The following is a 23,893-nucleotide window of genomic DNA, read 5'->3' on the forward strand; positions in this document are numbered from 1 at the left end:
TGATTTTCAATGAATTACCAATTTTCAATGTTATGTATTCTGCTCAAGTTAATTTTTAAACAGGAACTAATTATGATAAATACTGATATTTTCTATGAAATTGTATTAATGTCAGTACATCTCAGTTTGACGTTCATTTTAACGCGCTGACCTCTATGTCATAGTCGAACAACCTTGAATTAATAAGCTATTTTGCTGTCCATCAGGTTGTCTTTTTCTGAATTGTCTACCGACAGGCGAGACATATATCCGTGTCAACATTTATTAATGTATAATTAAATTTTAATGTATTTTTAGTATTTGCAGTAGATCAGATTTCAGATGACAGACTTAAATGAATATTTAGAAGAGACTATAAATAAAATTGGAGGATTTGGACCCTTTCAATGGATACTTGTATTACTGATTTTTGGAAGCAAAATAACGGATAACTGGAGCACTTTGATGATGACCTTTGGAGGTGCTGTTCCGAATTGGCGTTGTAACTTGACTACATTATACGGTCTTGAATATAAAGCGTATAATATATCGGAAGTGTGTGTGCTGACTGCAAGTAATATTTCTGTAAAGTGTAACAACAGGCTTTTTGACCCTGAGATGTCTACTGTTGTCTCTGAGGTATGTTAGGAGAATAAAGATTTCTGGTAAATATTTTACATTACGACTTCTAGTTAATATTTAACGTTATGGTACAATAAACGTAACCAATGTTGCCTACTGCGGTGTTTTTACATGATATGCATATTTGGTAATACGTTAATATGATTTGCCGAGAAGGCTTCAGGTAGCAGTTTTTGAAGTGAATTACTTTTGGATAAACGATGTCGACGTTACTACTTTTATATTTTCACACGCCAGGTAAATCAAATGAACAAAACACAATAAAATGTGATAGACGAACAAATTCTTGGTCTGCGATTTAAAAGAACTATAAGGGTTTAATTTATGGGTGTATAAACTGGAGCAAGTTACACACAAACATATACTGTGAGTGAATTGGTCTATGCATATTTCGTAATGTGTTCCTCGTCCAATCAAAGTTAAAAAAAAGAAAAACATGTACCAAACGTTTACAAAAGAAAATCATTTATTGAAGAAAAACAATCATCCACAATTAAACGTCTGTGTTTTTAATATAAGTTTTATTTTATATATGTAAATACCAATTGTAAATTATCTATTTAAGTGGGACCTGGTATGTGAGAGGAGTTGGATTCCATCCACAATTACATCATTACAAATGGGTGGTGTAATAGCTGGTGGATTTGTTTCTGGACAAATGGCAGATACTATAGGGCGTAAATTAACATACGTTTCAGCATTGTCGGCATTGTTAGTATTCAACACCGCGGCTGCCTTCTCAACATCCTGGCAAATGTTCGCAGCACTCAGATTTTTTATCGGCATGGGATGTGGGTTTGTCTCTTCTGTAAATTTTACATTTGTTCTGGAGTTCACAACACGAGAATCCAGATCAATGCTAAGATTTCTACCGTGTAGAGAAGTGTTTGGAATATTGTATGCATGTCTTTGCTGGTGGATCCATGATTGGCGGTCCATCCAGATAGGTACTGCAACGTTAGTTGTTCCATTTTTGCTGTTAATTATTTGGTGAGTAAACATAACAGGGTCAGTATAAAATTCTAGTCTTGATAATATTACAATGATATATAAAACAAATCAGAGAAAAAAGAAAAACTATGTAGTTTAATTTGTCCATTGTGATGAGATATTCATAAATTTTGCAGTTTAAATATGTAGGTCAGATAACACAACTTCGTAATGACGAGGGTATGGTGATAAAAGATAACTTATTCCCTTGATGCCTACAATTATTTCAGTTCCAATTTATTTTGTATGTTTTAAGTCATTATTCCCAATGGAGAGCGACTAAGACAAGGTATCCATCAACACTGCCAGTCAATGAAACGTCCTTGATAAGTAAAACGAACATTTTTATGACGCTACAAGTCGAGAAAGAAAAATAATAACGTTGGATAAGAATAAAACCCGGAATGTACACTACTGATTACAAGTCACGTCTTTACACTGAATCCATTGGAAGTTGAATGCAAACTGATTGATGTTTAAGTTTAGATACATGATTTTTTTTTTAGTTTTTATTGGTGTTGAACTAGCTTTTAGTCACTGCGAGTACTTTAATTTCTGTACTTTGTGTCTTGTGATTTTGTTAGTTGTTTTTGTGCATTGTATGGAATACAACTGATTTTTTAAATAGTTTGTGTGTACATGTATGTTGTGCTGTCCCAGGTAAGAGGAAGGGTTGGCGCACACATGTTTCACCCATCCGCTTTTTGTATGTTCCTATCCCGAGTCAGAAGCCTGCAGTTCAATGGTTGTCGTTTGTTGCAGTATATATATTTGTTTTCAAATTATTGTCTTGTACATAAATCCGGTCGTTAGTTTTCTCGTTTGCATTGTGTTACATTTTGAATTTCGGGGCCTTTTATAGCTTACTATGTGTTGTGGGTTTTGCTCATTGTTGAAGGCCGTACGGTAACCTATTGCAGTTGCTAACCTGTTACGACGTTTGAACTCTGGTGGAGAGTTGTCTCATTAGCAATTATGCCACACTTCTTTTTTTAATTATTCATCAAGCAAAGGGATCGAGCAACCTGTCATAAATGAGAATGACGATCGGATTGTGGCTTCGATAAATTGAACGCAAAACCATCCTACATAATTATCCAATAACGGCCAAGCAAACAGTGACGGCATCTATCAATCCTCCTCTATTGACGATTTTACATATATCGTAATGAGCTCGTACCACAGTTATACGCGTGGTCAGCTCTTATACTTCTTAAAGGACACCCTGCCAGGCTGTCTGGCTCAGGAATTCGATCACCTTAAAAGAGTTTGAAAGCATTATTCAAATTCTAAAACATTTTTCATAAAGAATGTTTATATGAAAGGCAAATAAAAAAATGAGATATGATAAGATAAATAAACTAGGAATAAAGGAAGGGGTTAACAATGGTTAAGAAAGTAGAATGATACGTGGTCTTAAGTACGTACGTGCATTTCTTTGTTGAGATTAACATATAGCATAGTTAGAGAGAAAATTTAATTGTATTTGGTTATTACTGATGAACACGAAAATATTACTTTTGTCATTACCATAGACCAATTTAATTTTCCATTTTAAAAGCTTATCAAGAAATGAGGATGACTGGCAGGGGCGGATGCAGGAATTTTCGAAAGGGGGGTGCTAACCCAGGGCAAACAGGGCAAAGGGGGGATGCAAAACATATGTCCCGATACAAATGCATTGATCGGCAAAAATAAAGGGGGGGTGCGCACCCCCGGAACCCCCCCCCCCTGGATCCGCCACTGACTGGATATAATATCATTTACTTGATCCGTGTAATTTGGATTCTTTTGGATAGATATGTCATTGCCAATCATATCTCAACGTCTTCTCAGCGGTTGCAAAGTACTTTTTCTAAATCAATTAAGTTTTGAATCAGGATAACACAGTCACAAAAGTATAGTAAATAGTCTTTCATATTAAAAGACAATTTCATAGTTTTATGACATTGTCATTTACACTGTTCAAATGTCAAACTTTGTACAGCAGAAAAGCTGATTGCATAATAGTGACAATTTGTCACGCCCTCATGAATGGGCGTACGTTCTATCAAATACTTACCGAAAGCTTCCATTAAAATTATTTTACAGTATTTTCTAAAAAAAATACAAAAAAGTAATTCAATTTATTTTGCGTTAAATTTGCAAAGGAGCCACGGATTCGTAATCTTCAAAAATAGTTCACTTACGGTTGATAAAATGTGGAAAGCTCTATTTTGACATTTTGAGATACGAAGTACTTGTTTTATGTGTAAAGAATTTCAGACTTTTAATCAGTTGGATTTTCAATTTTAATAAAATTTGTGTTGGGTGTCCTTCTTTTCTTTAAATTTATATCATGATTCTTTAATATTTCCCATTATCTTCTGATATTTTTAAAAAAAATGAATAATTAAGGTCTTTCCTTTTTCTATAAGGAAAGACCTTACTGTATTTCTTCTGACTATTATTATTCTTTTTGTTCCGCCAAACTTTGACAAAATAAACCTCCGTAACCGTAAACCATGTCGCTTTCATGTTCACACTTTGTATCGGTGTCATGAATACCTATCCGGAACTCACACTGTGAGTCGAAATATTTTGTCGGTTCGGAGTAATCCCTCCGAAACTCAAAAACCTTGTTATCGTTCCAACACCGTAACCGTAATAGGTAGAAAAAAACCGAAGGGTGAAATTTTTTCAGGACCAGACCCCGGTTCTTCGTTACATTTGGATCGAAAAGATTCAACGACTCATTGGTAGGGTTATGCCCCTATGAAAATTAACCGGTGTCGGTTGGCCACCAAAACTCAGAAACCATAAGTCGTAGACACCTAGGATCTTCACCAATCATCATCAATTAATGTATCTTTGAAAAATACCTCAAGGTCAAATTTGTATGTTGACCTTGACCTTTGACCTAACACCTTGTTATGGGATAATCTCAGAAACCATTATACTTACAGAAGTTTTGAATAGTGGAAAATGTTTGGGTCATTAATGCGCAACTTTGTTACATTTTGACCGAAGAGATTTGACCTTTCTGTAAGGGGCATAACCCCTGATTTAGGTTTCTGAAAAGACAAAATCAGCTTTTACTACATAACCAAAGGTCCTAGACCCATGTGGTCTTCAGCAATGACATTGGGGACTAATGACCTTGACAAAGGTCACAAGGTCAAAGGTCAAGGTCATGTCCCAGATAGCGAATTATGTGTTTTTGACCTTATTTTGATGATTTTTAGTGTGTTTTAAATGTTTTTAAGGTTGACCTTGACCTTTGACCTTTCAACTTGTTAGTCGATATCTCAAAAACGGTTAATCTTACAGAAATAGTAAACAGTGAAAAATGTTTAGGTGACTGAGGCACAACTTTTTTACATTTTGACCAAAAGGATTTGAAATATTCTTAAGGGGCATAACCCCCGTTAACGGTTTCTAAAAAGGTAAAATTAGCTTTAACCCTTGAACGAAAAGTCCTAGACCCATGGGGTCTTTTACAATGACATTGTTGACCAATGACCTTCACAAAGGTTACAAGGTCAAAAGCCAAGGTCATGTCCAAATTATAGAATTTGTTGTTTTTGTCATTTTTTAACGGTTTTGTGTGTGTTTGAGAGCTTTTCAATGCATTCTACGCCTATTAGAACATGTACTTTACATTTCGAAAAGGAAAGACCTCTCAATTGTTCAAGAACAATTGACATTTTAATTTAAAATTGTTATACGATATGCAAACATTTAAAATTTTATTCTGCGTTTATATATTGCATTGAAAGTACAACATCTAACAAACGATAAACATTACTAGAAGAAAATGAGCCACTCTTCCTCAGATTGAGTAGGAATATGTTCGTTATTTGATTTTATGAGTTTAACAATCGAAACCCCTTAAATATCGTCTCATGACAAGCACGAAACGTGGCGAAACTGAGCTTCCAACAGCGGGTGATGATTTCTAATCATACAATATTCTTGCAATGGATTTTTAAATGCAATGTAGAACTTATCAATTTAGACATTTCTTATACCGAATTACTTCTTTGTTTAAACTATAATGCACTATTTCATGGTACACCGACCCGAGCCTTGAAGTCAAAATATGGTAATTGTTAATTCATGATACATTTTAGCCATCATTTGTGACTTTCAGCAAGTGACATTCCCTGTTGATCGCATTAAACACTGCACAATAATAAATTAACATAAAAAAAAATATACGTTTATACGTGAGCTTAAGAACGATTGAATGGACTAATTTTATTATTTTCTACTGTTCCCCTTTATCAATCGATGGGCATTCCATCCCCTTTTGAAATTACTTTATCGAATATGAAGTCACTTGCACGAAGAAGTTTGTCTGATTTGAAAATACGTAACCCATATTTCACGGCTACATGGACACACACAGTATACTTATTCTTCATAATATTTTTATGCTTGAAACTTCGTTTTTAGATGAAAGAACTTTATAACTATATATTGCAATAAGCATATCTAAAGTACGTCGACACGCAGCTCATTTTATGAAGGAATGTCAAGCTGTCACTACTGCTAGTATCCAATCAACTGTTCTATCGCACAGAGAAGCTCGAAACAATGAAATCTATAAAATGATATTCTCCTAGTTTAAGGACACTGTTGTATCTGTATCTACATCAAAACGTATTGTACTTTATTGTCGGGGTTGTGGAAAACTGATTCAAAATTAAGTTGATTTCGACAACGAGCTTTGTAACCGCAGAGAAAAGTCAAGTGTAAGTCGGTCCGACTTTATCCACCAGCAACACATGTCCACAAGCTATGACAAAATTTCGGGTACGTGAGGAGACTTTCTTGCTCTAAGACGGTTGATATTTTCTTCATTATGAGCTAGAACTATTTTCGACCTTGGTGTCTTTTTTTTTAAGATTTCGTCATTGATGATCTAATCACTTCAACGTTTTTACAAAATATTCGTTCCCGTGAAAATTAAGAGTTGTTTAACTTTCAAATTTCATCAAGGTCTCTCCTAAGGACATAAGCCATATGTCTGGCTGGCTTTCAAGTCGACAAGATAACAGGTCAATGTAATCAAGTGAATTTAAGATGTGTGGTAATTCTAAAGTACAATGGGTAAATTAATCTTATCTTTGATGTGCTGCATGAAAAATAAAAATAGAATCATTTTGTGTGGTAATTCTAATGACACATATACATCAACATCAAAAGGTAATGCACTTTATTGTGAAAGCTGTGGACTACTGATTCAAAATTTTTAATAATTGATTTAGAAAAAGCACTTTACAACCGCTGAGAAGACGTTGAGTGTATATACATGTAACCACGAGCAACACAAACGGTACAAATAGTTAATACTTATCTTTCTTGGGACTTGTATTCATCGTCGATTTTGTATGATGGATAAAAGTATATTTTGCAGACGTTTGATTGTCTTTTCGTCTCCCTATCATTTGACCAGGATGCTGATGTCTGTCCTTACCCTTATGATCATTGTTTGGTTTTCCCGTTTTTCACCTGCTGTAGACAAGTAACTTTCATTTGACACTTTCTACTTAATATGTTGTGCTAATATTACAGACTTGAGATGCTCAACCTATCAATGCTCCTGACCTTACTGTGTTTTGATCAGAAGTTCCTCTAATTGGTTGCTTTCCGTGGAAAGACCTATTGGTTTTCTTCTGATTATTATGTCTTTCAACCTTTTCGGTTGAAAGACCTAAAGCTTTTGTTCTAATTATTATAATTTTTATTTTCTTCCGCCTAATTTTTTTTTCCTTCGCTGTTTTTTTGTTTCGCAAGATGTCGCATAGATATTTGAAATGTGATACCGAATACATATTAGAACCTAGGGTCTTTTGATTTGAGATCGTCAGTTTGTGACCTTGAAATTGAGGCCAAGATCATAGGTTAATTTGACGTTCTAGATTATGACCTTCGCTTAAAATTCATATTTATACATCATAAAGCCATAGGAACTGACATTTTAGACTGATTTTCAATATTTTAATATCAAAATAGATATTTACTGGTGGAAAGACTTTCAATTGTTCTCTGAACAATTGGTTTTCAATTATTATTTTTTTTCTTCCGCCTAATTTTCTTTCCTTCCCTGTTTTTTTTGTTTCACAAGATGTCGCTAAGACCTATGGTATATGATATCGAACAATTAATTAATTATGTTGGGTTCAAAATTTTTGGACCAACTATTATGGACCTAGAGCACGAAAACTGTTTTTCGGGTCCGAAATGATGATTTTTCGCTTATAACTCAAAAGAGGTTAGAGATAGAAAAAAACTTTGAAAAGCAAAAATGTTCAGCCTAATAAGATCGATAAAATTAGGTCAAGATCAGAGGTCAAGGTCCCTAGCAACGACCTAAAACACCTTAGCAACCATATATTTTTGAACTTATGAGGCTATGAATAATATAATATGAATTTTTGAATACTGGAAAAGACATTTTTGTCCCCTAACAACGACATTTAAGTCCTTAGCAATCACTTATTCTTTTTAACTTTAAATACTATGCATAGTACATATGACATTTTTAATACTGGTAGAAATATTTTTATCCTTAGGAATGATTTTTGTCCTTAGCAACCACTTGTTATGAACATAAAAGTCCTTAGGACCATATATTTTTTAACTAAGAAGGAAAGACCTTTCAATTGTTCATGAACAATTGACTTTTTAATTTTTTCCCCATTTCTCTGGTGATATATAAAAAGCGAGATGTGATATAATTGTAAAAAAAAGAACCATGCAAAAAGACAAAAGGATAAAGTTGCGAACAATTACAGGTCACCATACGCCTTCCAATACTGAACACTTATCGTATAAATAAGTAAGCTATAAATGGCCCAGGATGACAAAATCGGAAACAATTCAATTGAGATAATGAACGGCCTGATCTATATACTACAGACATGAAAAACCATTCCGACAGACAGCAACTAACGATAAACACTGGATAATAGTAGTTACTGGATTTTGTCTCTTAATGTTTTAACAATATTTTAAAGGTTTGTACCTGAAAGCTTCAGATGGTTGGTGACGCATTGGAAAATTCAGAAGGCATATCATGTTATAAAAAGATTAGCGAAAATGAATAATAAAAAACCACCAGAGTATGAAAAATTTCACGCGGAAGTAATACAAGTAGAAGATTTAGTGTCTGAAGGAAAGAAATACAGTATTCTAGATATCTTAGATAATCCTAGACTTTTAAAGTTTACACTTTTGCTGATGGTCACTTGGTAAGTAAATAATGATGTAGAATGGCGTTGATGGGGATGTTATAATATCGAAAGACTGTATTACTGGTACAATCAACACTCTACATTTATTAAATATAATTTCATACGGTTGAAAGTAGTGAATTAGAGTGAAAATATTTTCTATTGTCTTTTTCATGATGTAAAGGTGTCGCACATATTGTATGGTCAGTTTCGGGAACGGGGGTTTCGGTCATTCAGCACGACAGCGCCAAAGCGATCGGTTATAAATCCCTTGGTAAATTTGAATTGATTTAATAAGCCCCCCCCCCTCTTTTTTTTAATTATTAATGAGCAGCAGCGGCGTTGTCGTGTAGCTTTGCATTGTAATTATGAGTTTTGTATTCTTCATACTTTAACAGTATGATTTTCCCTTTAAATGTTTTTTCAAAGGCATTCATTATCATGGGTTGACGTACATGACATTATCATGGGTTGACGTATTGAAGCTATTATTATGGAGTGAACTTTTTTTAATGCAGAATGAAGGTTGTTATAGGGTTTTTAGTATAACTTTTTTTTCCCCCTTTTTATTTGTTAATATCTATGTCTAATATTGTACATTGCATATCTTGTAGGTTCAGTTGTGGTTACGGAGCATACGGAATATTTTTTGGAGTAGGACAACTTGCAGGAAATATTTACATAAATTTAATTCTACTTAATGTTGTTGGATTTGTTCAGGTTACTGGATGGTATTTTGCTAACTGGTAAGTTACGTCAAAGAGCATTTTCATTTTGATTATATGAAATATCTAATTTTGTTTCAGTTTAGGGTGTTAATCTTCCCAATTCAAACTTGACAGTTTAGGGTGTTAATCTTCCCAATTCAAACTTGACTATAATAATAGATTGTTTTTCTTCTTTTTTATGATTGTTCCATATAAATGTTAGAACATGTGTTATGCGAAAACAAATATAGGGTGACCTTCATTTCTTACTTGCGATGGGTTAGTATGACGGTAAGGATATACTGGAACTAATTCAGTTGTGCATTCTCTCTACACGAGACATATGTTTTCACATCCCTATTCAGGTCGGAGGTGGCTTTGAAACTATAAAACCTCACAGTCAAACGGTTCACCACGTTGATTACCGGTCGAAAGAAAGACCAATGAATGACTCTGTAACATTCAACTCTTGGGATATTTTCAAAAATGCATTCAGACCATTATCATGCAAGTGAAAAAAACATAAAAAAAAAGTGTAGAATATAGGTGATTTTAATCGTGAAATCGAATGCTACCGGCTTAATTTGATGATCAAGACTTATTAGTTTGCTGTTTTCTTTACTTTGCGTCCGCCGTCGTCGTCCGTTCGTTGTCGCGTCGTCGTTAACTTTTAAAAAAAATGGGAAAGCATTGCTATCGTAGACTCTCTCCAACAACAACAAAAAAGAAATAAAAATTACATAAAATGCTTTCAAATAATTGAAAGTGCTATATATGTGAAGTTAATTTAAATTGTTCAAGCAAATGTTTATAAGTCTTTCACATGAATATAAAAATCTAATTGGACGGCCCTGTCTGGCTTTCAATATGAACACCATAATTAATAACAGGCATATATAGAACCTTGCTTTATGAGTACTAAGTCTTGATTGTATAACTAACAGTGTAAAATAACTTATGGTCACCTGCCCTGCGTTTGCAGACTTTTGGGTTAAGTGACTCAATGGTTTGAGGACATTCTGGGTTATATTTAGCGAACATGCAAAGATTGAATATAAATGATGCATCATTCGTTGAGCCCCCGGCCTTAATCATTAAATGTTATAAACCTTATCATTAATATCCACAGCATTGGAAGAAAATGGACAACCTCGATGTTCTTTGTTATTGGTGGTTGTTCGGGAATCGTTGTTGGAATATTACAAACATTAGGTAACATAACACCGTTTAAACTTTATATAGCTAAATAACATATGGACATGCATTTCTTAGTTTTCTAGATATCGGTGACCTATTCATGAAAATAACAATATTGTTTTGTTTAAATTGTAAAAAAGTGTCATTTGATAGGAAAATAGTACCTACAATTAAATGATTTATGTAGACGACACATTGTATTTACAAGAACTGTAAAATAATATCAATGTTCTAATTCTGGCAGAACATACTAATATAATAATAAAAACAGACACATTTATATTTTCTGTTAACCACAATCTCTTTTTTTATCAATTTTATTGAGTTTTTTGTTTTAAATCTAAAATAATTTAAAAAACTTTTTGTTTTGTTGAATCAAATATTTTGCATTACAATGAGTAAAAAATCACGAGAGTGATTCAAATGAAAATATTGCAACAGTTTTTGATAAAAATCAAAGCGTATCTATAGAAAAAAAAGAGAAAAAGTGAACAATATGTCACAAACAGAAACTGGGTGTATCTGTGACTAGAAAATGTGTTGGCCTGGAACCACACACACACACAATAAACAGTACGACAAGTCTGCACATACTCTAACTCTGGGACTAGCTCTTGTAACAAAAGACAACTCTAGTTATCGCGATGTATAATTTAATAAGTTTAGCATGGAATACAATTGTACAGAATTGGAACTGCTCAGTGTAATACTAAATCCACATCTGCCACATTAAAATAACAACATAGTTTATATAACAAACCAAAAACTACTTGAAAAGACTTGACAAATATTTCTCTAAATGAGTGAAAAAGTTCAATTAAGGGATTACAGAAAAATTAACACATAGATAATAATTAACAATAGAACATGCAGACTTATTTATGGAATTAAAGGTTTGGCTTGTCATATACGAATAATAGATCATTTTGAAGTAAAATGTCGCTAATTGAAAAACAAATTAATACATGAAGCTTAATCTTCTAAATTTGACTTAAATCTTGCACAATAAAAAATAACAAAACCCCTTAGTGAAATATTGCAAATATAACAAAACAGTGATTTAACAAAATCTTCTACAAAATGTCCGAAAAGTCTCAAAATGAATTTTTGACCATTTTTCAACTGTGACAAATATCCGAATGAATTTTTTTTTTACTATTTTACCTTTTAGGAATCGTTATCAATAAAAAAAAGTTTAGTAAACATTTCTGTATAGGTTAAACATGTCATGACTTTGATCTCCAGCAACTTGTTTCAAAAGAGTACAGGCAAATGTCACGCGAATGCAATGGCATTGCCAGTTCTATAGGAAACGGTGATCAAATTTGCACATTAACTTTTGAATGACGTCAGACATAACGTTTTAAGTAAACGAACTTTTTCTTAGCAATGAAAATAGAATGATTCAACTTTTTGATTGGTGTTTTATTTGCTTTACTTCAAGTGGCTAATATTCAATGCCACGTACTTTTTATGTAAAATTTAATACCATATACTATTGTACAATGTTCTACTGCAAATACACAAAATAGAACTATTCGAAGAGTAATTTACAACTGTTTGGTTCGACCACCACTGACAAGTCTTGTATACCAAATTTTAAGGCTGGTATGTTTGATGTTGTTTTTTTACCAAATTTTTATGACAATCTATACGAAATTATTTATAGGTCAAGATTTAGACTTTGTTCGTCCATTTTTATATTAATAACAGACATAAAAGACAAGGCGGCATTTGTTACTGTTTTTGCACTCATATCTAAATCATGTGTGACTACTGGCTGGATGTCGCTTATGCTGCTGACGGCTGAGTTATATCCTACTGTTGTCAGGTATAATAAATAAAGTGATAAAGACAAAGTAATAACTGTCAAGAAATAAGATTCAAAGTAAGATGTGGTATGGGTGCCAATGACACAACTCTCCATCCAAGTCACAATATGTAAAAAACAATTATAGGTTAACGTACGGCCTTCACGTGGAGCCTTGGCTCACACTGAACAGCTAACCATAAAGGGCCAACAAATAGCTAGTGTAAAACAGTTCAAACAGGAACACCATTGGTCTAATCTATATTTAAAAATGATTCTAGTTCGTTATGCACATATTAAAAATGAATCGCTGAGGATCCAGCCGATTCCGATGGGGTCCATTGCCTTTGTCTAAATCTATCTATGTTGATTTAAACAGGACATTGGTTGTACCGAAACATAATTCTAATGGTATTGGTATTGATTTGGTTTTATTTGAACCGTTCCCAATTGGTCTTTATGCGAACGTTGTCTAACTGATTTATATATATATTACTGATAAAACTTTTGGAAAGAATTCCTTGTGAACTGCTTCTGTTGATGGAATAAGCATAGAAATACATAAAGGGTGTTTCAAAAGGTAGTATTGTCGATTTTATAATAAGTCACAGAGCTTAGGAAAATGCAGATTGGCGAATAATTTGTAATTTTTATTCATATACTTATACCAATAATAAGAAAACATATATCGCGTTTGTAGAAACATAGGATCTGGTATACATAATGCAACAGGTGGAATTGGTAGAATGGTCGCTCCAATGGTCATTTTTGCTGTAAGTTACATCTACATAATCATAGCATTATAGAAATACGGGATTTATAAATACGGCTCACGTAATCGGTCGTAAAAAAAGAAGAGTTTTCTGAAGCATAATAATAAATTATTTCTTACATTTCTCAGCATGTCCCTTTTAAACAGTTGTAGACCAAGAATCATGAGGTTCAACCTGGTCGACTTACTTTTCAAAACCAACCTTCATTGTCAATCTGTTGGCACCCTGAATATGCATGACATACTATAAATTGAGGAAACTCTAATCAATCATAACATAGGATACATCTCAATGCATTTTTTTTAGGATCAGCGTGTTTACTGTTACATAAAACTTTGTTATTTTAATTTCTAATTCTCTTTTCGATACACGTGATTCCCTTAATTTGATTCTTGACAACCACAAGTAACAATGATCTGAACGTAGAGACTTGGTAATTGTAAACCTCAGAAACTACAAAACACCAGAAGGTTATTTGATATTTTTATGGGATTTGGTATATACATATATATGTACTGCCTAAATATCATATATAATGTATCGCATTTAATTTTTTTATGTTTGAAAAAAGATAGAATGCACTACTCATATTTGACTTTGATTATTACTTTGCATGAGGAACTATTTTTTTGAATCCTTAAGTTATGATTTTTGAAATTGTCGAGATATGACTAACTTTAATAAAGAAATGTCAAGGCGCTATAACTTGAAGGAAAAGAAAAACCACAGAATGAGGCCAGAACAGATGAAACAGCATACTAGGCAATATTGCTCCTAGCAAAAACTGATTATCTAATTCATTTCTCTGTATTGATTGCCTAAATTATTAAGTGACCATGCGAAGATTCGAAATAGCCATAAGAATCCAATCGACGTAGAATCAATTTTGCGGCTGTTTTCATTTTTATTTTATCAAATAGAAAACGAGGTATGTTTTCCAGTGAGACAACACTCCATCAGAGTATGAAATGACGTGGATTTAAGCAGCTATAGGTCACTGTTCTATCTTCAACAAAACCAAAACCCGTATTGTATAGTCAGCTATATATATGGTCTATTTTGCCCAATAAGGAAACTTCCATGAGATAAATGTCTTTTTAAATTATAAAGCATGTATTTCCGTTACTTTTCAGAGTGAAAAGATTCCAGGTCTGCTCTATATGGTTTTTGCTGTCCTTATGTTTTTATCAGCATTTTTCGTAATCTTGTTACCAGAAACAAACAATCAGGCTTTAGAAGACACAATTGACGTCGATTCTAACAACTCTGTATCAAAGAAAATCAAATCTGTATTTATCAAACCAGAGAGGAAGGGCTATGGATCTCTAAATTAGATAAATTCGTTCTCAAAGTTTTACTTATTGCATTATAATAATGAATTTGTTCTCTGTATGGTGCCAATATTTGTTATAAAATGTGGAATTAGATTTGTTACTTACTTTCTGCCATACTTTATACTGCGATAAATAAAATTCACAAAAAAAAAGGTTAAAAAAAGTTTTGACAACCAAAGTCTTGATTCAGGTTTTGACTAGAAGGTATTCAAGGTAATAACATTTGTATTTTGAACTATAAAGAAAAAAAGATAACAAGAATGAAACAAAATTCTTACGTAGAACGTCGGATGACACTAGAACGGTTAAATAAAATAATAAGATAAAAAAAAAGAACCAAGATTGCACATAAATAGAAAGTGAATAATTGCCTAGATAACAGGAAACCACAATGGAATCTGTGGGTAACTTAATTTTCAAGATGTGAATATACTCATCAAAACAGAATCAGTAATTTTTTATTTATAAAAAAAAAAAAAAAAACGGCCAAAAAAACCGGCCAAAAACACTGTGCTTAAACGGCTGTGGGTAACTGAAGTTACCCACAGCCCAAGATGGCGGACTCTAAACTCGTTGATATTTAATTCATACAAAATCTACCTTTTGCGACGTTTTTCATGCAGAATGTAAATATTTATAGGATTATTGAATAAAGAAATGACTAACAATTACCATAAATTTGTTAATATAGAGTTCACTAAAGCGCAAGGTCAACTTTAAAAAATGCATAAGATGTCCGTAACTTTTTTATCGGAACTAAGCAGACTGTCCGTAACTTTATTTTTAGATGTGGGTAACTTTTGCTTTAAAATTTTAAGAATTATAATTTCAACAATTAGAAGACAATTAGCATCATATTTGTAACCTTCGCGGCAGTTTATACTACTCATTCACCACCAAATGTGATTTTATTAACGCATCATACTTACACCACAGAAGTTTTATGTGGGGTTTGTGGTACTCCATCCTGGTTATGGTTTGAACTTTTATTTACTGATGTGCATCTTATCGACGTTTTTCGCTTGTCAGACCAAGGCTTTTCCATACTCTTTAATGTTTTGAGTTTAATTATATGTTTGCGGTTTACCTTCACCTCTGTTTCTTTCTATGTGTATTTTGATGAATACTCTTTGACGCGGCTCGGTATTTATACATCCCACCAGTTAGTTATAGTGTTATGATTTTTTGAATATGTTTCCTAGTATATTTTTTTTTCTCTCTTTGTATGTTATCAGGGGTTGTTAGACTATTAAATTACCCTGTTGTCCTACGTAGTTATTTATATTTTTATATACTATGTCGAATTGTTACACTATGTTGACTGCTCTTTTCCTTTTATTGTCACTGATTTTTACCTATTGTGTCTTTTAGTTTTATTCAGTTTAATGAGATTTAATGCAACTTGCATACAAATGAAATATGCACCTAGCTGTAAAACTATGTTTATTTATTTATACAAAATGTCCTTTTTTTAAGTTTTCCCATTTACTGTAAATCTTCGCCAGGGTTCCGCAATATCACCGTGCGCAACGTCCCAGTGTGTCCAGATTGACACCCCCTTTTATTTTACTGTGAATGCTGATGGAATTTGTGTTTGTGGGGATGAGAGAAAAGTGTTTTTGGCTTTTTCAAAAAGACGGAAAAAGTTTGTGCACTTAAGTCTCGTATAGTCTATCCACTGCATGCCTGGGCAATTTGGGTCCCCCTCCAAAATCCCGGATTCACGCTACCCTTGTCGTTGCTGGCAGAAAATCAGTAAGTGTATACATGCTACATGTATGTGTAAAAAATACTTGTGTAGTCTACTTGTTCAAAAATAAAAACGAACAATGATGTTTCAACAGTTTATCTGCTATGATCGGAAACAACCTTCCGAACTAGGCGATTCGGGTACCCCGACATTATACAAAATGATACCCGAGTTTTTGCGGATTTATCGTGATTTTTTTCATATTTTTCCCAATTTTGTCTTCCATCGATACAATGAATTATATCATACTAGACGTCTACTTCGTTTTGTGAATATGTATTCGATGCAATCTCTATCATCAGTTTAAACATTACATCCGCGTACATTGTGTATGTCGATTCTTTGAAAGTTACGGACATCTCTATTGGTATGATGAAAAAAGTTACGGACAAGTTGTTTTGAAGTTACGGACAGCCTAAGTGTTTTTTAAAATCGTGCTGTGATCGTTTATTTTGTAGAATTTAATCACCTTTCCAGTTTAGGGGTTTCCCTAAACGATTAATACAACTTTTAAATTCAGTTGTTTAATTGATGCATTCGTGGTATTGTTATTCTATATAAGAAAAGTATCTAACCGACGCAAGGCGGCTCCATCTTGGGCTGTGGGTAACTTAAGTTACCCACAGCCGTTTAAGCACAGTGAAAAAAACCTCCAGTGAAGACTGAGTATTACGTTGAAGAGACGCCGCGCAACTGGCGTTGATGTACTATTTTATCTTAGGACGTATCTTTGTCCTAAGTGCGTTTATCAAAGATGTCGTAACTTAGGAACAGTCATAGGAATCGTCATAACTTTAAGACACATAAGTAGGTGTCTTAAGATGGTCTTAGGATGGTCACAACTTAATGATATATTTTGTGATGTTTAATTTGTAAATAAATACGATTGCCACCTATATATAGATCCCCCTTTTTCTAAATATTTTCTATTTTTACATATCAAATGTGTTCTTGCTCCGATCCAAAAGATATTACAAAAAAAAAGTAGTATATATATGACACCCCAGCCCGTTATTCATATTTTCCACGTGGAAAATAATAGTGGGGCATCCATCGTATATATATAAAAGTACATAAGTTAAAATATTAAAGAATATTTATTTTTTTAAAAAGTTCAGAAAAAAGGTGGTTCATTTCCCAAGCGCATTGTAATGAAATAATTTATGTATTCTTTATTTTTATGAAAGATGCACGAGGTTTGCCTTTGAACTCTGTAAATTATAAAACCGTGACACTTTGAATGAAACTCTCAAAAATATAAATAATGATTGTTTTCGATTGTCTTGTATTAGTTTTCACTGTTAGTGCTGTTTACATCTGAAACAACTTTAATTATTATATAAAACGTTATTACGTTTTTTGAGTTTTTATTTTTGTTTTAGGAAGTTTGAATGTACCATTATTTAGATAAATATTACTTATTTTCTTTATGATAATACTAATAATAATTATAACTTTAAATCTTGTAATTATTTACTATTTTTCTTTACGCTAACACTTAGGACAGAGGTTAGGACATCCTAGCTAAGATAGTCATAAGATAGCTTCGATGTGTATGTTTAGACAAGTCGTAAGTCAGTCCTAAAATTATCCTTATTAATTCCTAAGAGAGGTCTTAGGACAAATCCTAGGCCAGCTTCGATAAACAGGCCCCTGGTTAGTTCTTTTGCTGATTTTTTCACAGCTTAATGTCATTTCGGTTCTTGAGGCGTGTAACTATGGCGTTTTATTAAAACCACACGTGAACCGATATTACGAATTGATTATAAATCATGTATCAAGGTTGCATATAAGCATTTGAAAAAAAAAAAATTTTTCCAAGCGATGATGTAAGATCTATTTACTAAATCAGCTTAATTATTTGCAGTATAATGCAATGGAAAATACTTTTGAATTACAAGTGTTTTCTCGCGAACGTATGATATTGCTTTTTTTGTTTTACATGTACCAACTTGCAAATGCTTTGAATTTTTTGAACATGTCAGGAATAAGTATAATATAAGCACAACATACAAATGTTAAAATGTCGCTAAATTGTCTTCAAATCTAGATAAGTAATCCTGTTATGAGCTGAAAAATATATTTATATAAGACGCGGGTTAGCTTTAAACATGCATATGCGATCAAGAGACATTAATATCTTTACACAGATAATTTTAAGCCGCAAATATCAAAGAGGTGGTTGGAAATGCAAACCTGTAAACTTCTCCAACAGTTAATTTGATAAGTGGTAAAAATTTGCATTAATCGTTTAACAATCTTATCTTATCAAAATGAAAATGCAATTTAATATAATACGTTTCATTGTGATACTTTATTCTGATTGGCTAACTGCACATCACGTGTTATTCCGTAAGCAATTGCATTGCTCAATAAAACTTTTCATTCATGATAACACGTGGTCCCACAATAAAGTTCAAAGGTGAATTAAATAAAACAATAATAAAATTCGTGTGTTCACGATCATTGCTTAAAAGATGTAATTATAATTATTGAATGCTTCTTTTTGTAACTTCATAGGGTTGTAAAAGCGTTGACCGTGCGAACATTTTTAGTATGAAGCGCAAAAATGTACTTCGGTCAACGCTTTTACACCCCAATGAAGTTACAAAAAGAAGCATTCAATTCTTAAGTAAACGGTTGATTTACACAACCTCCGTTAACTATCGTTTCATCTCGGCCTCAATAAGTGTATTACTAACAAATAAAAAGCTTTATTCTGTACTGAAAAGGTAAATTTGCTTGATATAGAGTAACTTACTGAAAGTGTGACGAGATGACTAAAGCTTTAATTCTTTTCCTTCGCATCTATGTACGTTTCGGTAGTACAGTTTGTCGACAGGTTGTAGGTGTTCCTATGGACATCAATTGTGTCTGTTTAAAAGTAGACTTTTTAATTACAATTTATGGCCAACTTTACTGAAGATCCATTTGAATTTTATTTAATCGACAAATTCAACAACTACGTACTGTTACAAGAGAGGTGAAATATATGAAAGGGATATTCAAACTCGAACTGACAATGCCATGGCAAAATACGAAAAACGACGACAAACACCAGTACTCAACATATAACAAAGAAACGACGATAAACACCAGTACTCAACATATAACAAAGAAACGACGACAAACACCAGTACTCAACATATAACAAAGAAAACGACGACAAACACCAGTACTCAACATATAACAAAGAAAACGACGACAAACACCAGTACTCAACATATAACAACAAACACCAGTACTCAACATATAACAAAGAAAACGACGACAAACACCAGTACTCAACATATAACAAAGAAAACGACGACAAACACCAGTACTCAACATATAACAAAGAAAACGACGACAAACACCAGTACTCAACATATAACAAAGAAAACGACGACAAACACCAGTACTCAACATATAACAAAGAAAACGACGACAAACCCCAGTACTCAACATATAACAACAAACACCAGTACTCAACATATAACAAAGAAAACGACGACAAACACCAGTACTCAACATATAACAACAAACACCAGTACTCAACATATAACAAAGAAAACGACGACAAACACCAGTACTCAACATATAACAAAGAAAACGACGACAAACACCACTACTCAACATATAACAAAGAAAACGACGACAAACACCAGTACTCAACATATAACAAAGAAACGACGACAAACACCAGTACTCAACATATAACAAAGAAAACGACGACAAACACCAGTAGGTCCGAGTACACAGTTATTTTCCCCTATCTGTCTATTATAACTTAATGATAAATAAAAAAAATCCCACCTGCGCTTTTCCAACAAGATTTGGTGTACGTAAAGTTTGACATTAACCACAAAACATATAAAAAAATTAGAAAACTTCATCAGCTCATTTTCTCTTGACAACACAAAACACATGGACACCGGTATGGGTTAAGCCAGAGAGCTTCCGAAAAGAGGAAATTGCACCTATGTTTACCTAACCAAATCACTCATTTCTGCTAAAAATATCAAACAGAAATTTTACAGAAATTATCTTAGATGACTTAACACTCACATAAAAGCAAAAAAAGGGGAAAAAAATTAAAGGAAAGGCACAAAAAAAATTTAAGAAAAAATATACTGAAATTAAAGGGAACTATATTTGTGGACAACGAAAATTGAGGGTAGATAACTGTGTACTCGGACCAGTACTCAACATATAACAAAGAAAACGACGACAAACACCACAACTCAACATATAACAAAGAAAACGACGACAAACACCAGTACTCAACATATAACAAAGAAACGACGACAAACACCAGTACTCAACATATAACAAAGAAAACGACGACAAACACCAGTACTCAACATATAACAAAGAAAACGACGACAAACACCAGTACTCAACATATAACAAAGAAAACGACGACAAACACCAGTACTCAACATATAACAAAGAAACGACGACAAACACCAGTACTCAACATATAACAAAGAAAACGACGACAAACACCAGTACTCAACATATAACAAAGAAAACGATGACAAACACCAGTACTCAACATATAACATAGAAACGATTACAAACACCAGTACTCAACATATAACAAAGAAACGACGACAAACACCAGTACTCAACATATAACAAAGAAAACGACGACAAACACCAGTACTCAACATATAACAAAGAAAACGACGACAAACACCAGTACTCAACATATAACAAAGAAAACGACGACAAACACCAGTACTCAACATATAACAAAGAAACGACGACAAACACCAGTACTCAACATATAACAAAGAAAACGACGACAAACACCAGTACTCAACATATAACAAAGAAAACGATGACAAACACCAGTACTCAACATATAACATAGAAACGACGACAAACACCAGTACTCAACATATAACAAAGAAACGACGACAAACACCAGTACTCAACATATAACAAAGAAACGACGACAAACACCAGTACTCAACATATAACAAAGAAACGACGACAAACACCAGTACTCAACATATAACAAAGAAAACGACGACAAACACCAGTACTCAACATATAACAAAGAAACGACTACAAACACCAGTACTCAACATATAACAAAGAAACGACGACAAACACCAGTGCTCAACATATTACAAAGAAACGACGACAAACACCAGTACTCAACATATAACAAAGAAACGACGACAAACACCAGTACTCAACATATAACAAAGAAACCACGACAAACACCAGTACTCAACATATAACAAAGAAAACGACGACAAACACCAGTACTCAACATATAACAAAGAAACGACGACAAACACCAGTACTCAACATATAACAAAGAAACGACGACAAACACCAGTACTCAACATATAACAAAGAAAACGACGACAAACACCAGTACTCAACATATAACAAAGAAAACGACGACAAACACCAGTACTCAACATATAACAAAGAAACGACGACAAACACCAGTACTCAACATATAACAAAGAAACGACGACAAACACTAGTGCTCAACATATAACAAAGAAACGACGACAAACACCAGTGCTCAACATATAACAAAGAAACGACGATAAACACCAGTACTCAACATATAACAAAGAAACGACGACAAACACCAGTACTCAACATATAACAAAGAAAACGACGACAAACACCAGTACTCAACATATAACAAAGAAACGACTACAAACACCAGTACTCAACATATAACAAAGAAACGACGACAAACACCAGTGCTCAACATATAACAAAGAAACGACGACAAACACCAGTACTCAACATATAACAAAGAAACGACGACAAACACCAGTACTCAACATATAACAAAGAAACCACGACAAACACCAGTACTCAACATATAACAAAGAAAACGACGACAAACACCAGTACTCAACATATAACAAAGAAACGACGACAAACACCAGTACTCAACATATAACAAAGAAACGACGACAAACACCAGTACTCAACATATAACAAAGAAACGACGACAAACACCAGTACTCAACATATAACAAAGAAAACGACGACAAACACCAGTACTCAACATATAACAAAGAAACGACGACAAACACCAGTACTCAACATATAACAAAGAAACGACGACAAACACTAGTGCTCAACATATAACAAAGAAACGACGACAAACACCAGTGCTCAACATATAACAAAGAAACGACGATAAACACCAGTACTCAACATATAACAAAGAAAACGACGACAAACACCAGTACTCAACATATAACAAAGAAACGACGACAAACACCAGTACTCAACATATAACAAAGAAACGACGACAAACACCAGTACTCAACATATAACAAAGAAACGACGACAAACACCAGTACTCAACATATAACAAAGAAAACGACGACAAACACCAGTACTCAACATATAACAAAGAAACGACGACAAACACCAGTACTCAACATATAACAAAGAAACGACGACAAACCCCAGTACTCAACATATAACAACAAACACCAGTACTCAACATATAACAAAGAAACGACGACAAACCCCAGTACTCAACATATAACAACAAACACCAGTACTCAACATATAACAACAAACACCAGTACTCAACATATAACAAAGAAACGACGACAAACACCAGTACTCAACATATAACAAAGAAAACGACGACAAACACCAGTACTCAACATATAACAAAGAAAACGACGACAAACACCAGTACTCAACATATAACAAAGAAAACGACGACAAACACCACTACTCAACATATAACAAAGAAAACGACGACAAACACCAGTACTCAACATATAACAAAGAAACGATTACAAACACCAGTACTCAACATATAACAAAGAAACGACGACAAACACCAGTACTCAACATATAACAAAGAAAACGACGACAAACACCAGTACTCAACATATAACAAAGAAACGACGACAAACACCAGTACTCAACATATAACAAAGAAAACGACGACAAACACCAGTACTCAACATATAACAAAGAAACGACGACAAACACCAGTACTCAACATATAACAAAGAAACGACGACAAACACCAGTACTCAACATATAACAAAGAAAACGACGACAAACACCAGTACTCAACATATAACAAAGAAACCGACGACAAACACCAGTACTCAACATATAACAAAGAAAACGACGACAAACACCAGTACTCAACATATAACAAAGAAACGACGACAAACACCAGTACTCAACATATAACAAAGAAAACGACGACAAACAACAGTACTCAACATATAACAAAGAAAATGACGTCAAACACCAGTACTGAACATATAACAAAGAAAACGACGACAAACACCAGTACTCAACATATAACAAAGAAAACGACGACAAACACCAGTACTCAACATATAACAAAGAAACGACGACAAACACCAGTACTCAACATATAACAAAGAAAACGACGACAAACACCAGTACTCAACATATAACAAAGAAAACGACGACAAACACCAGTACTCAACATATAACAAAGAAAACGACGACAAACACCAG

The 23,893-nt window shown here is 33.5% G+C and overlaps 1 protein-coding gene across 1 annotated transcript; it reads left to right on the forward strand.

Moving 5' to 3' along the window:
* Nucleotides 1-304: 304 nt before the first annotated feature.
* On the forward strand, nt 305-14,711 carry LOC143049048 (organic anion transporter 3-like). Its single transcript, XM_076222845.1, has 8 exons — nt 305-618; nt 1,187-1,611; nt 8,616-8,849; nt 9,446-9,577; nt 10,668-10,750; nt 12,449-12,566; nt 13,246-13,318; nt 14,452-14,711. Exons 1-8 carry the CDS (start codon nt 322-324, stop codon nt 14,650-14,652), a joined length of 1,563 nt encoding a protein of 520 aa, XP_076078960.1. The 5' UTR covers nt 305-321; the 3' UTR covers nt 14,653-14,711.
* The last annotated feature ends 9,182 nt before the right edge of the window (nt 14,712-23,893 follow it).

The sequence above is a fragment of the Mytilus galloprovincialis genome, chromosome 10 (genome assembly GCF_965363235.1).
Source record: "Mytilus galloprovincialis chromosome 10, xbMytGall1.hap1.1, whole genome shotgun sequence".
NCBI classification, from domain to species: domain Eukaryota; kingdom Metazoa; phylum Mollusca; class Bivalvia; order Mytilida; family Mytilidae; genus Mytilus; species Mytilus galloprovincialis.